The 15,138-nt window shown below is 48.2% G+C and overlaps 1 protein-coding gene across 1 annotated transcript; it reads right to left on the bottom strand.

The window, feature by feature from the left end:
- Positions 1-249: 249 nt before the first annotated feature.
- On the bottom strand, positions 250-15,079 carry Gtf3c4 (general transcription factor IIIC subunit 4). Its single transcript, XM_042681105.1, has 5 exons — positions 14,373-15,079; positions 5,757-7,583; positions 3,037-3,167; positions 1,544-1,632; positions 250-662 (listed from the first exon to the last, which is right to left on the bottom strand). The coding sequence occupies exons 1-5, from the start codon at positions 14,715-14,717 to the stop codon at positions 598-600; spliced, it is 2,457 nt and encodes an 818-aa protein (XP_042537039.1). The 5' UTR covers positions 14,718-15,079; the 3' UTR covers positions 250-597.
- Positions 15,080-15,138: the final 59 nt, after the last annotated feature.

Raw genomic sequence — 15,138 nt, 5'->3', positions numbered from 1 at the left:
CCCTGGCTGGGTGACGCCGCTCCCGCATCTCACCACTCCCACCAGAAAGCCTCAGCCACGTGTGGAGACAAGGAGATACGGCACACACACACAGGTACCTGATCATCACAGAAAGAAATAAAAAACACCCCTCTCAGACTTGATTCCAACCTCTTAAAAATATAGTTTTAGGAAAATGTCTTCCATATGCATGACAAGTCCATGGGACAGAGCTACAGCTACTTACTGACAGCAAAATACCAGCCCACGCACTGTTTCAGATGCTTTTAATAGCTGTTGGTTCATAGGATGCCAGGTGCCAACCAACCTAAGTTCTCTGGAGCCACAGCAGTCGGCCGGGTAAGGAGTTGGGCTGCTGCCCATTTGAAAGCCGCACACTCTCCATACCAAGTGATTTAAAAGCTATTCTTTAGTCCCTGGAGAGCGCGCCGCTGAGAGTGCGCTTCCAAGGAGGCCTTGCTCTTTAGTCAGGAGGAAGCCTCTCTGCTTGGGGCCAGGCTTCGTGGGCGCCCGCACCCCATGCGCCACACCCACTCCTTGGGTTTAGGGTGTTCTCTACAGCAGAGTTCGCGCCCTTCCATCCGCCACCACTGATACTCAGAAGACAGGAGAATCACAGAAAGGGCAGGGGCTCTGCAGCAACCTCTTGATCCAGTCTGGATCTGCAAAAGGAAGGCAGTGGGATCAAGCATTAGTCTCAGAAAGCCCAAACAAGAGATGGCCATGAGGGCAGACTGCCATCCGCCTCCAGCTCTGCGAGCTGGACGGAGCACGCACTCCTCTGCTCTTTCATTCCGAAGCGAGGCTGGATGAAAGCCCAGCAGGTGGTGAAATTGGAACGCAAGGGCAAGGGATGTATATTTCATAAAGCTACAATTACTCAAGTTAAAAGGATATTCCTTATTCTAAGTGCACAGTTCATACACCACATTGGTGGTGGTGGTGAGTCTTTTTCTTTTTTTGGTGTTTGTCCTGGGGCTTGAACTCAGGGCCTGGGTGCTGTCCCTGAGCAAATTTTTTGCTCAAGGCTAGCTCTCTACCACTGGAGCCACAGCCCCACTTCCAGCTTTTTTCGTAGTTAGTTGGAAATAAAGAGTTTCAGGGTCTTTCCTGTCCTGTCTGGCTTCAAACAGTGATTCGCAGATCTCGGCCTTCTGAGTAGCTAGAATTACAGGTGTGGGCCACCAGTGCCCGGCTTTGTTTTTGAGTCTGACTCTCATGTGTAGCCCAGGCCAGCCTTGTACCCTTGGCTTGCCTGCCTTGGCCTGCTGACTTGCTAGGATTACAGGCCTGTGCCACCATGCCTAGCTCGTAAGTTGTTAATGTCAAAATAATCTCTCAGAAAATGGCACTAATAGTAATCTTTCAAAAATGCCATTACAAGCAGAGACAGAAAGGAGGTAGCCTTTCTGTGAACGTGGGTAACCATAGAGAATGGGACGGGTCTGCTCTTCTCAAACACATCACGAAGCAGCGTGGCGCTGACCGCAGCACGGCACTGCCCGGGGCCCGTCCCCTCCTCCATGGCTCGGACGGCCCTCACCTTCTGCAGTTGGGTGACGGGCGATACTGTCATGCAGCAAACACCTCCTGTAGATCAAGCTCTGGCAGGACTGGTAGGTTAAAAAGCACCTGAAAGCATAGACCGCACTGTCAGGGGAGAGGAGCAGACTACCAAGGCTAGGAAAGCAGCAGCCCCGGCTGCTCATTAAAACAAACTGGAACTGCAGACCATAGTGAACTGTTAAGGGGAAAACAGAGCAAGGAACAGGAATGCAGAACGCCGGGAGGGGGTAACGGGTGTGCCGAGTGGTGCCAGGAAGGGCACACTGAGAAAAGGGCACTGGAGGCAGCCATGCAGATGGGGTGGGAAGGGCGCTGGGTCGGGGGAGCGCCGCGCGGGGAATGCCCTCCAGTGGGACCTATGAAATGATGTACCCACCTGGCATGGAGAGAGCAGGGTGGGGAAACCCAGTGCAGGGGGTCAGAGCTTGGAGGGGAAGACGGGGCACCCAGGCTGCGTGCAGACTGGCCGGCCACTGGAAGGATCTTAGCCTTTACTCATCAGAAATGGGCGGCCTTTTTCCTTTCCTTTTTGAGGGGCTAGGAACTGTGCCTCGGGGGGTGAACATGCCAGGAAGGCTCTGTAATAGAGCTCCATCCCTGCCCTACTGGACAGCTTCAAGCACAGTCTGATCACGATCAAGTCCCTGAGAACAGACGGGAGGGCTCAGGAGGTGAGGCGCTCGCAGGGGTGGGGGGTGGGGGTAGGTACCTTCACTCCCAAGTGTCGTGAGTGAGCTGGGCCAGGGCTGGCAAGGGGACAAAGTGGTGAGAAAGACCAGGTAAGGCACCTAGTGAATGCTCAAACAAGGACGGATGCTGGATAGACGGGCGGGCAGGCTGTGAGGACACAGGGCTGGACTGAGGGGGAGCCACAGAGTATCCGTGAGCAGCCAGCTTTGAGGGGTCCCTCCCTAGCCTTGAGTGCTGACAGCTGACAGGAAGATAGGCCCAACAACAGACAGGAGAAGGTGAAGAAGAATCAGCAAAGACAACTGGAAACGAGAGCTGGGAGTCCAGTCTCCCGAAAGGCAGGTGATGACGTGGCTCAGGGAGAGAGGGTGACAGACTGTCACACACAGCTCACAGGTAGAGTACAACAAGGACACACCAAGATGAACTCTTACAATGAAACAGGGAGAGGAGGAGAGAAGGCTTCAACCTTTTATTATGAAAATCAACAAGCAAAAAAAACAAAAAACAAAAAACATTTGTGTAAGCACGCGTGAAGGCAGGTATTATTTACAATACCTTTAAGAAGCTTAACATGACTTCCAAAGAAACAAGATGACCAAAGTATAATGAAGGCCTTGCCTATCAGCAGACAATTGCCCAGGAAGCCTGTCCAGCTCCAGGAAGACCGACGAAGCCTCAGGCCGGGCTGTGGGCTGAGCCGTCCTCCATGAGGTGGACCATGCATGTGTACCTTGGGCATATGCGCTGCACAAAGCTGAGCAGTGAGTGGGAGCTTACCGGAGCCAGATGTGGCCATTGGAACAGACAGCCTGCTTCCGATCTGTGAACGGCAAGATCTCTTTACACAGACTGCAGTGCTCGGGGAAGGTCTGCTTGTTCATCTTCTTGGAGATATGTCCGATCAGCACCTGTAAGACACGGCAGGCAGCAGTGACAGCTGACCACAGGGTCCAGGAGCAATGCTACCAAGACCAAGGGATTTAAGATGGAAACATGCAGGCCTGTGCAAGCTGCAGGAGATGGCATTTCTACAAGCCACACTTGCTGGACCCTCCAGTTAGGTCCACCAGCTAAAGAAAGTAAGTGCCTTCGGGGGCCCTGCAACACCTTCACCCACAGAGGGAAACTGTTCTGAAAATCACACTCATTCTGTTCTGCCATGATTGCCTGAAATCTATGACACCGAGCAAAATAAATCCCTAAAAGGGGAGGGGGGGAAATCACACTCATCACCTGACTTGTTCTGGTTGCTTTACATCTGTTAGAAGCAAATATTTACCTATTATTAACATTTGACTTTGTAGGAGTATGCAAATGACTAGTCTTGGAGGCTGAGATCTGAAGCTTGCAATCTGAAGCCAGACCAAGTATGAAAGTCTGTGAGAGTCTTCTCTCTAATTAACAAGCAAAAAGACAGAAGTTGGAACTGTGGCTCAAATGGTAAAGCACCAGTCTTGAGTGAAAAAGAGCAAGAGGCCCTGAGTTCAAGCCCCAGTATCAGGGGGAAAAAAGGTTCATGAAGTAAAAAAATTCAATATTAAACAACCCCTCCCACTGTCTATGTCACTGGGAGGCATGAGCTACCCCAAACCCTAAGAGCCATCTCTTCTAGCAAATCGTGTCCTTTGAAGTCCTAATGCATTCATTCACACTTAAATATGTCTTATGGAAGAATTCACAAGATTTTGGTTTTGGAGTGAATTCACTAATTCCTTTAAATTTCAGTTCAGAAGTCAAGGAACTAGACACTCTACCTCTTGGGTAAGTAATTTACAAATTTAAAGTCCATTACTTTTGATGTCTGTTTTCTAGCCTTCAGAATTAGTCCCCCTGCCCCCCAGGAGAGAAGTGCTGAACTTTTCCCCAAGGAAGGGCCACTTCTATTTGCACCCGATGGCTTTGATCATGGAAGCCAACTGCTGGACTCATGCACTGCCAATGTGGTGACACGACAAAACGTTCCCTCATAGAAAGCACAGCACACACACACTACAGAAACACACATTGTATCTGTGGCATTAACATTTCATGGGCAGGAGGCAATGTGGTGGGGAAAGGGGACTCCAGGGGCAGCTGATAATGAAGAAAGGCTGAGAGATTCAACTATACTAGTGTGCCATGCTGAGTGAGAAATGACTTACAACTTCTAGTAAAATCAACATCCTGGGTTAAAAAGGTCCTCTTTATGCACACAGATTTTTCAAGACATGAAATGCATGGTCTTCAATCAAAACTCAGTTGATATATAAGGGTGGGGTTCAATCTTCCCATTTTGATACTGTGTCTCTTTTGGAACTATATAACCATGCTCAATACAGGTTCCCAATCTCATGGCACCTAGACCAGAATTCTAGACCAATCTAAACAAGCTTCACGACTTATAGTCTAGAATACGTAAGTATCTAGTATCTCATTATAATCCTGACAGTCTCAGGACACCGTGAACACCAGAATGTTCTTACAATATAGAACACAGAGAAACAATGCAAGGCTGACTTTGATTTGACTAGTACCCCTCACTACTTTTAGGGTCACTGCAAACATGGCAGGAGTAGCAATTTTAAGGGTACACAAACGTTTTCCAAGAATATGCAACAGGTAACTTGTGAACAATTTAACATCAGAAATGGTAATATGTGTTTTCAATTAACATTTTAAGTAAGATTTCAGGCAAAAGTGTCCACTTTCAGAGTAAAACAAGCAGACTTTCGTGGTTTTGAATATCTGGGTGTACAGTGTGCTCCCTGGAGTAAGGATTTTAGCAACTGTGAGAGAGTTCCCCTGACCAAGTCTGAATGACAAAGGTAACGGGTTTTTTTTGGCGGTCATGAACTCTGGGCCTGGGTGCTTTCCCTCAGCTCTTCAGCTCAAGTAACAGTTTCTTTTCTGCAGGAATTCACAGAAGCCACAGAATGATAATGCGTGCGGGGCACCTTGGAGAACAGCCTGTATGCCCCTGCTCCCTAAGCCTGGAGCCCTAGTGGCCCCTTAGGGACCTTGAACTATGGAATACATGTTAGAAAATAATGTAAGATTGTTCCAGTACCAAAATAAAGATAATGCTGTTTTGTGAAAGCCAGATCTAAGTAACAGTGTTTCCTTTTATGCCCTCCTTGACAAAATCAGACCTTCTCAAGTCCTTTCAGACAGAAAGGACTCTGTACGCCCCAGATAGGAGGGAAACAGCAAAGGTGGGCATCTCCACTCTGAGCGCCGTCGCAGCCTACTGTTTTCAGGGTGGCCTCAAGCTCATCTGCAGCCTGGAAATCTCATCAGTGAGCACAGCGTGTCAATCAAGGCCACAGCAAGAAGGATGGCAACATGCTTTGTGCGCTATGACTATGTTATTGACACTAGTCTACATTTCTTACTCATTCTGCTGCACCTCATGCCAATCAATTGCCTCAAAAATGCCAAAGCAAAAGCTGAGTTTCTCTCTCAGGAAGAAAGCAGAGCATTCAGAGCACTAGCCTGCCGTCTTGGTGATGAACACCTACCCGTGCTGTTCTGTCATCGTATTCTTCATCAGACATCAGAAAGTTACAGAGTCCCCTGGTGGGGATGCTGGTGTTTTCTGTGATCCAGGTATGGAGGTATACTTCACCTAGGACTCGCTTCATGTGTTCCCTGGTCAGGTGCATCTCCACCGCCTCGATCTTCCCCTGGATCTCAAGAAGCTTCTCCTCTACATGCTCCTGGCTCCCGCTATCTCCCGTCAGGGGGAGGCTGTCATCGGGGGCGTCCTCTCCATCGCCCTCTTTGCTCCTCTCCTGTGGGCCTGCCTTGGGCCCCTGCTTGGAAGAAGTGCCTTCCTCTTGCTGTTCATCCTCGGCATTGCCTGCCCCAGGTGAGTCAACCAGCAAGATTTTGGAGTCTTCCTGGGTGGGTTTCCACAGGGCCTCTGAAGGGGCCTTCTGCATGGACTGATACAAAATCCTCAGAAGGAAAAGCTTAAAACGCCAGAAATAAGTGGCCCCGCTGCTCTCGATCTTTTTTTCCAGAGCTTCATGTAAAAATTGGGGGATATGTTTCTCTTTTAATATCTTCCAGCGTACAAGGTCTAGTAAATCGACCTGCTTGAAGAGATTCTGGACTGAAGACTCCAGAAGCTGAGCAGCAGCTTCTTCAAAGGTTTTCAGAGTAACGAACTGAACCTGGTAGTTTTTGTTAACAGGATGGAGGCCATTGGCCATGCCCTCCGTGGTAATGATGGCCAGGTAGGCGCCGCAGGGGCTCACAGCTATCCCGTGAGTCCTCACTGAGCCAAACACGTCTGAGAGTTTAATTAACTGGTGTTCAAACTTCAGGGCAACGTCTGTGAAGATGGGAATCAACTGCCTCACTTTCCCATCGCTGGAGCATGTGTACACCGTTCCATTCTGCTTGTCTGCGGTCATGGACACAATGGGCAGAGAATGAAGGCCGGTGACATGGGAATTGTGCACATTCAGACCTGCCTTGGAGATCAGAAGAAGACACCAGAACACGTAGGAGCCGCGGGCAGCCACCACCAAGCTGCAGCTACACTTCTGGTAAGGGTGATAGAGAGGCACACATTTGATGCTGTGCACAGGCAACTGGTCCATTTCCTTCCACAAAACAACAGGCTGCCTTAAAGTGAAATAGCCTTTCACCGCTTTGAGATTGACAGGGAGAATTTTGACTGGTCCAAATGCACTCCCTACAATAAGGCCGCTCATTTTACGGTTATTGTGCTCGTATTCCCACCAAAATAAAACACTAGGAGAGCTGATTCCTGACTCGATCGTGTTGCACGAAGAGATGGACTCCTTTCCCACAAAGGGCAGCTGGAACTGCCACACCGCAATGTTGCCATTCTCAAAGAGCACGGCTAGGAGCACACTGCCCACATCCCGGCACTCGTTGTTGTGCTGGACCTGCTGAGTGGTGCAGATGCCTGACCACTCCATTCTCACTGGGGTCTGCATGCTGTGTCTCCTCTGGAACTCAGCAAAATCCCCTAGATGGCCTCCCGGAGCCTCGCTTTTAGAGAGCCTATAGCTGGCCTCGAAAAGACGCTCTCCGTAAATCTCAGTTAAGTCCGCCAGCTGGACCCACTGGAGTCTGTTGAGGTTCGCCTGGACAGTCAGGCGATTGTCCATGGTCAGTGCCGCTAGAAGGCACCTGCCATTCACATCACAACCCACGGGAGACCAGCTAGTGTACTTGAACCCTCGCATTGGCGGCAAGGCTTTCCCATCAGGGTTGAACACTCTGTCCAACATGAAAGTCTGGCTGATGGTAGGGTCTCGAGAGTTGGCAAATTTCTCCTTGCACTCGGCAACTTCTGTTTTTGAGCCAACCTGAAAATGAGATATAAAAACTATATCAGATAAATATTCACCTTGAGTTAATTTCAATATATATGCAATTATTTTAATGAATTTGGCCAAATTTTGACATGATGTACATTTAAGAGACCCAACTAGCCAGGCAGAGTAATGCCTGTCTAAATCCCAGCTGAGGCAGGAGAATCCAGTTTGAGGTTAGCATGAGGTTAGCATGAGTTACATGCTGCAACCCTATCTAAAAAAAATCCCCAACACAGTTCAAAGCCAGCTGGGCAGGAAAGTCCCTGAGACTCTTATCTCCAATTAATCACAGAAAAAGCGGGAAGTGGTGCTGTGGCTCAAGTGGTAGAGTGCTAGCCTTCAGCTAGCTCAGGGATGGCACTCAGGCTCGGAGTTCAAGGCCCAGGACTAGGGGGAGGAGGGGAATCCCCAAATAGATAGATAATAAAAATAAAAGATCAAGTACATGTCTAAAGAGTAAATGAGCACTCACTCACTAAGTAAATGACAATTCTTTTTTAAGGATCAGAATAAATGTCATTATTCATGGGCTGGTTCCTATATTCTCAGAACTGACAAGAAGAAACAGTTGATTCTTAAGGGTAAACTGCACTTGGCTGAGCTACTCACAAAGCAAGAAATGTCTTAATATCTATCTTTGATACAAGATATTTGCATATTTACAATATCCGTACAACGTCAGATTTTTTAAATGTTATTTCCACTAAAAAAAAAAAAAAAAAACAAAAAACCGCAAAAGCCAAGACCAGATGCACTGGCTGCTCTTGCTGCAGTGTAAGACGGCTGTGACCAAGCTGCTCCTCCACGGGAAGTCTTGGGCAGGACACTGTCTGTGCCCCCGTCTGTGCTGGTTTCTTGTCTAGTCCTTCACCTCTCCATCTATCCTACCAGGTCTAACCCTCTCTGCAAGGTCTGAGGTCATCCCAGCTTTTCTCACTCAGGTCCAAAACACATGTCAATAGCAACCAGCTGTTAGAGGGACATTAACAATGAAAAAAGATAAATGACTCAAGAGCAGAACTCAATCAAAAGATGGTTTCTGTTATGCTAAAGAAGAACCTGACCCAGTGTCTTAAGAGAAAAGGACAAAGGAGGAAACAAGTTGGTTTTTTTTTGGGGGGGGAGGGGTTGGGGGGGTTAGTCGTGGGGCTTGAATTCAGCCTGGGTGCTGTCCCTCAGCTCTTTAGCTCAAGGCTAGCGCTCTACTACCTGAGCCACAGCACCACTTCCAGTTTTCTGGTGATTTATTGGAGATAGGAGTTTCACGGACTTTCCTGCCTGGGCTGGCTTTGAGCGGTGATCCTCAGATCTCAGCCTCCTGAGTAGATAGGATTACAGGCGTGAGCCATCAGCATCGGCTAACAAATTCTTTTAGTTCTTTTTTTGTGTCAATCTCTCTTTGGTGGGGATGAGGGAGAATACTGGGCTTTGAACTCAGGGTCTCATGCTACTAGGCAGGGACTCTACCAATTGAGCCATAACTCCAGCTCTGTTTTGTTGTTGTTAACTTTTGAGTCTTATTTCTTACGTGAGTGAGAGCCTGGGCATAATCTCCCTTTGTTAGGCTTTTCATGTAGCTAGATAACAGGTACTGGCCAGTGTCTGGTTCCCTACCAAAAAGGGGTCTTGCAAATTTTTCTGCCCAGACTGGTCCAGAACCTCAATCCTCCCAATCTCAAGACTCCCAAGCTACTAGCACTACAGGTTTGAATCCATGGCTCAATCTTCTTTTTAACAGAGGCTGATCTTCAAACTGGAAAGGGGAGAACAGAATTAAAAGGGAATTGAAGTCTAAGACATATACAGTCATAATAAAAATTATTTTAAATGGACTGTGAAGCTAGATTAGGAATCCAGTTCCTCAGTGTATTAACAAATGAAGAGTGGAAGAGATAATAAGAAGCGATTATTAGGAACTAGCAAAGGGTAACTGGGCTAATCTACTCATCCTCTTTTCTGCTAAACTTGCTGGACAGTAAAATGTAATTTCATTTTATTTAGCTGCCCACTAATCCAATTAGCTGGCTAACTTCAGTTTTTGTTTTTTTGTTGGTCCCAGGGTTTCAACTGTCCCTGAGCTCTTTTGCTCAAGGCTAGCACTCTACTACTTTGAGCCACAGCACCACTTCCAGTTTTCTGGTGGTTAATTGGAGATAAGTCTCACACACTTTCCTACCAGGGCTGGCTGTGAACCACAACCCTCAGATCTCAGCCTCCTGAGAAGCTAGGATTAAGCCATGAGCCAGCAGTGCCCAGTTAACTTTTGTTACAGTGACTCACAGAATCCTAACCCTCAGTTGTTCCCTGAGAAAGAGCTCTGTGGCCAAAACACTTTTGGACATGCTCAACATGATACACCTCCCGGGAAAGTCACAAAAGCCATGAAGTGCCTTAGTCAGGGACCTCCTGTATAAAGAGTCAGAGAAACACTTAAAAAAAAGTGGAACATTTTTGGGAAGTTGTTCATCCTTTTTAACCCGAAGGAATACTATGAAAAATGGTGCATTAGGCAGGACATCTTCATTTTAAGATCTGCTTTTACAGTAGTCTCTTGGACAGAGTCTGGATCCACTGGAGAAATATAGACTAGACATTTCAACTAAATGAGATACAGGTGGCTGGAGAGACAATCAAGTATGTCCCAAGCTTTGGATGGGTAGGTGTCATTTAAACATGGTACAGTGACTGAAATCTGTGCTAGATGCTAGACTACCTGGGTTCCTTTCAAACGCTGGCTCTGTCACGCGCCGGCTCCCTGACTGCATGCAAACAGCTTCCATCTTCTGGTCTTGATTTCCTCACATCTCACACAGTTAAGAAAGTTAAATAAGTCAGAATACTCAAACTATATAGTAAACAGTAAGTATTAGCTATGATAATTGTTAGTATTCTGAGTGTTAAGCAACTGTTAATGATTAGTGTTACACGATAAGCATGTAAAATTCAGGAGAGATGTCAAACAGTACATGAAATGAAGGGTAAGGAAATTGTTCATAAAACCCTAAAACATTGAAGGTTAAATAATAATCCTTAGAATTGGTGAAACCCACAAAAAGCTACTGCAGAACAAAAATAAGCTGACAGATTTTTGTAACCCAAAGCAGCCGTGCAAGAAGAGACAAAGGAAGCTCAAGCAAGCCTGTGTCCCACCCAATAGAAGAAGAGTTCTTGGCAGGACGGAGATCAGAAGATCGTGGTTCTTAACCAGCAGGGAAAAGCCTGACTGATGGTTTTGTAGAGTAACCTTTACCACAATACACTCCAATTAGGTTAGTCTACTACACTTCCTCCAACTCTCCCTATCACAAAACTAGCTATCAAAACAAGCACCAAGGACATAAATGCTCCAGTGCACAGAGGCCTGTCCCAAGTTAAACATTTAACTATCAAGTAAACAGTACTAATAGCAAAAGTATTCTGTAGGAAGACGAGACAGTTCTAAAACTCCTAACATCTGATGCACAATACAATGAAGCACACAAATTCAGGTGGGATTTGGAACAGACCACAACTCAGTACACACTAAATCAGTAGCCCAATGAGAAGAAAGATTATGACCTGTCCTTGAGTATTTCATTGCTTTTCCAGATTTCTATCACTCAGCTCTATAACTTCAGTACCCACTATAGTAACTTACCAATAGCTGGTAACATCTGATTTGTTATTTAGCTGCACAATATTCTAAAAGAAATCATAATCCAAACAGCACAGCATAAGCTTCAGAAGGGCTGACAGCACACTTCAGCAGTGCTGCACACAGCACGGAGATCCAGGTGGTGGTATCTGGGCAAGGTGGGCAGCGTGGAGGAGATTCTAATCCCCAGAACACCCAAAACGTAGTGCATCAAAATATTCAACTTCTTTACATCCCTAGCTTTATATATTTTTTTTTCCAGAAGTTTCTTCATCAGGTTCTTTATCAATTATCAGAGGGCTATGTGTTTTTTATTACTAGTTAAACAGGATTTGTGGCACATGTCAAATGTAGCAAACTGAGTCAAAATTTTATTAGAATACTAAGTATATTGTCTTCACATTGATACCCACAATTAACCCAGACCTATTTTTTATACCTATATGGCTTCTTTATTTTCTGTGTGTATGCATGTTGTCCTGGTACTAGAGCTTGAACTCAGTGGCTTTTTCTGCTCAAGGCTGGCTTTCTACCACTTGAGCCACACCTTCATTTTTGGCCTTTTGTTGGTTAACTGGCAGTAAGAGTCTCTTGGATTTGTCTGTCCCATTAGCTTCAAGCCTGGATCCTCAGAGCTCAGCTTCCTGAGTAGCTAGCACAACAGGTGTGAGTCACCTGCAGCAGGCTGCTTTATTTATTTATTTTGCGCCATTTACACATTCAGAGCCAGGAATCAATGATAAGTGATACAATGTGTAAGAAAAGAAAAAAAAACCCAAACAGTATCGACTTTATTATTCTTACTCCTTTATGGATAGGCCTGTCTTGGGCTCATCCTACTAGAGATAATCACATCATGGCCTAGAGGCCATGGGCTAGAACTCAGTAGATTCCAGTTCTAAACCATACCAGGACCCCTAAGGAACAGCACCTTAGGGACTTCTTGGACTGAACTTCCACAGTTCCCAAACTGGGCTCACTTACTTTCTGACTCCATAAGGACTACCGAGCTCATTTGTGGACTAATCATGACCACCATCCAAACAACAGTTATGCCTGTGAGTAAAGGTTCATGGGCACAAGATGGATGTCTCAATTCTGCCATCTGCCAAGGCCCTTTCCTTCCTTCCTTTGAGAAACTAAACATTACTTTCTCTCAGCACTGCAGCAGATTCAACCATTGGATGACCTCCCCTAATTTAAACACCTTCCCTCACTATTCCCTCCAACCTTTAAATATCTCTCTGAGGAAGAACTTAATCTCTACTCTACAGACATGCTTCTCTAGGCACTGTGCATATGAACATCCCTGAACATACAAAGTTTGTTTTTCAGCAGAGAAGACAGCTTTCAGAATACCATTCTGCCTCCCAGCTATGTACAACTGAATTTCAAAGCATTGCTAGCATGTGTCCAACTGATTTATTTATACTTAAGCCAATTCATTCATATCTATAAGAAATTTGAGTACTAAATCATTGAAGTTCACTAATGACCTAAAACTCATGCAGGTTCTGGTGGCACACACCTGTAATCCCAGCACTCAGGAGACAGACACAGGGAGACTGGGAATTCAAGGCCAGCCCAAGCTACATAGTGAGAATTTCAAAAAATAAAGTCCTAGCAGTAGCTCAAGCCTGTAATCCTAGCTCTACCAGGGGCTGAGAGCTGAGGCTCCAACCGGCCCTAACTGACTCTTATCTCCAATTAACTAGCAAGAAAGCAGGAAGTGAATGTAGGTGTGATTCAAGTGTTAGGGCACTAGCCCTGAGTAGAAAAAGCTAAGAGCAGTAGGCCCTTAGTTCAAGCCACCGTACCAGTGCACTTGCACAAGCACAGGCACACATACAAGTTTAAAGGACCTAATTCAATATTAAGCTGTGTTTGAAAGCTAAGTGTACTGGCCTTCTACCCACAGCTAAAACCTCGGAGCTCTGAATAGGAATTCAGAAAAACCTCACTACCAAATAAACTGGCACTGCTTGGTACTGTTTGTCTATGACTTGGCAGAGTATAAGCTCCCTGAGGGTAGGGACTGTGGTTCACTGTTCTACTTTCAGAACCATGAGCATATACCTTTGCAAATCACCTACTGTATTTGCATGCAGAGCTATACAGAAAAAATAGAAAGCTTTTATCCAGGCTACTGAAATGTACAATATGGCTTACTGCTTTTAAAGTGAGTTTGAAAATGATGGTATTAAAATAGTAAAACTTAGCCAGGCAGTAGTAGCTCATGCTTACAATCCTAGATACTCAGAAGACTGAGATCAGAGGATTGTGGTTTGAAGCCAGCTAGGGCAGGAAAGTCTGTGAGTCTTATCTCCAATTATCCAACAAAAAGCCGTTAGTGAAGCTGTAGTAGGCTCCAGAGATAGAGCACTAGCCACGAATGAAGAAGCTAACAGCCCAGGCCTGGATTTCAAGCCCCAGGACCTGCACCCAATAGAACAACAACACAGTAAAACTTTAGAAACTCAGAAGTTCTGATGCAAACTTAGGTTAGGGGAAGCCGAAAGCAGTGAGTTTAGAGACCTCCGACTTCCAGTTTAATCATTGCCTTTGTTTGCAGAAGCTTTAATCTTCCAATCTACGTCCCCCCAGACTCTTGCTAAAGAACAACAGGAGTATAAGCCGTCTGTCTGCCCCAGGTGAGACACAAGGATCGTTCACAATAAAACGATTCAAACCCGTAAAACAATGAATGGGCCAGTTTCCCAACTCTAAAGCAAAAGAGGCGCGAGAGGAGGGCCCCAAACAGTAAACAAAGCCAACCAAGGGCCTTGGCGAGTCTGCCCCAGACAATAGGAGCCAGGTCTCGGGTTGGGTCAACAGGGGGTGGAGTCTCAGACAGCACCCGGGAGCAATCAGATAGCTGAGCTGCCCGCCAGATGCTGGGGCGAAGCGAGGGTTGGCGGGATCGCGTCCTGAGGGGCGCCCGCAGGACTGGGATGTGGACGGGGAGGGACGTGATCCGAGAAACGGTGCCAACTGCTGTAGAGGTTTCACCCTCAAAGCTGAGGCGATCCTGGCCCCTCACGACCCCCAGGGTGGTGTGGCCGGGGTAACCGCGGCCCCGCGGCGGGCCGGGTGGCCGATCGCGGGACGGCGGCCGGAGAGGACCCCGGGGCCGGGGCCGGGCTTACTTTGAGGAGGCAGCTGTTGAGAGGAGCGGGCACCGAGGTGCGGTGGATCACCAGGTCCTGGCCCGGGTTGTGCACGTCGCAGATGAGCTCCAGCACGGCGACGCTGCGGGCCGTGGACACCGACACGCGGTGGTCTTCCGACCAGGCCAGCGGCTCCAGACCGCTCACCGGGTACTGCAGCTTCACGGCCGGCTCCCGCCGAGTCACCATGAGGCGGAACGCGGCGCTGGGCCCAGGGGCCGCGTCCGCCGCCGACTCCTTCCCGCCCCCTTCGCCCTCCTCCTCCGCGGGCGGCGCGGGCCCGTCGTCTGCGGGCTCCACCTGGACCGGGTCGGCCGGGTCCATCTTCCCTCAGGCGCAGAGATGGGGTCCCCCGGCGCCCCGAGCCCGCGTCGCCGTCCCGCGGCCGCCTGCAGCACCGCAGCCGCCACCCCCAGCGCCCTCCGCGGCGGTTCTCTCCCCGCAGGCCCCGAGCGCCGCCGAGCCAGGAAGGACCCCGCCGTTGCCAGGCAACGCAGTCCTGCCAGGTGGCCGCGGAGCTGCCTGTCTAGAAAGCACGCCGGGCCGTGCGAGAGCGCGGGGACGCGGAGCCTCGAGGACTCCCTCTCCCGGCCGCCGAGCCCGGGGCCTGCGGCGGACCCCGGGCCGCGAGCTCCGCGCCCGTTACTACGGGGAGGAGGCGGCTGGAGCGGCGGCCGTCGGCGGGACGGCGTGCGGCCTCTGGCTCCTCAGAGCTCCGCGGGATCGGAGCGACCGCGCACCTCCG

The sequence above is a fragment of the Dipodomys spectabilis genome, unplaced genomic scaffold, assembly GCF_019054845.1.
Source record: "Dipodomys spectabilis isolate Male_0828 unplaced genomic scaffold, ASM1905484v1 ptg000067l, whole genome shotgun sequence".
In the NCBI taxonomy this organism is placed as follows: domain Eukaryota; kingdom Metazoa; phylum Chordata; class Mammalia; order Rodentia; family Heteromyidae; genus Dipodomys; species Dipodomys spectabilis.
The sequence above is the reverse complement of the archived record's forward strand: the minus strand, read 5'-3'. Positions and strand labels throughout refer to the sequence as shown.

Excerpts from the sequence above, each read along its gene's own strand:
- Gtf3c4 (XM_042681105.1), bottom strand. The coding sequence starts at position 14,717 with ATGGACCCGGCCGACCCGGTCCAGGTGGAGCCCGCAGACGACGGGCCC. Across the intron at positions 7,584-14,372 it reads TCAACAGCTGCCTCCTCAAA|GTTGGCTCAAAAACAGAAGT; the intron begins GTAAGCCCGGCC and ends TCTCATTTTCAG. Across the intron at positions 663-1,543 it reads CCGTCACCCAACTGCAGAAG|ATCCAGACTGGATCAAGAGG; the intron begins GTGAGGGCCGTC and ends TTCCTTTTGCAG.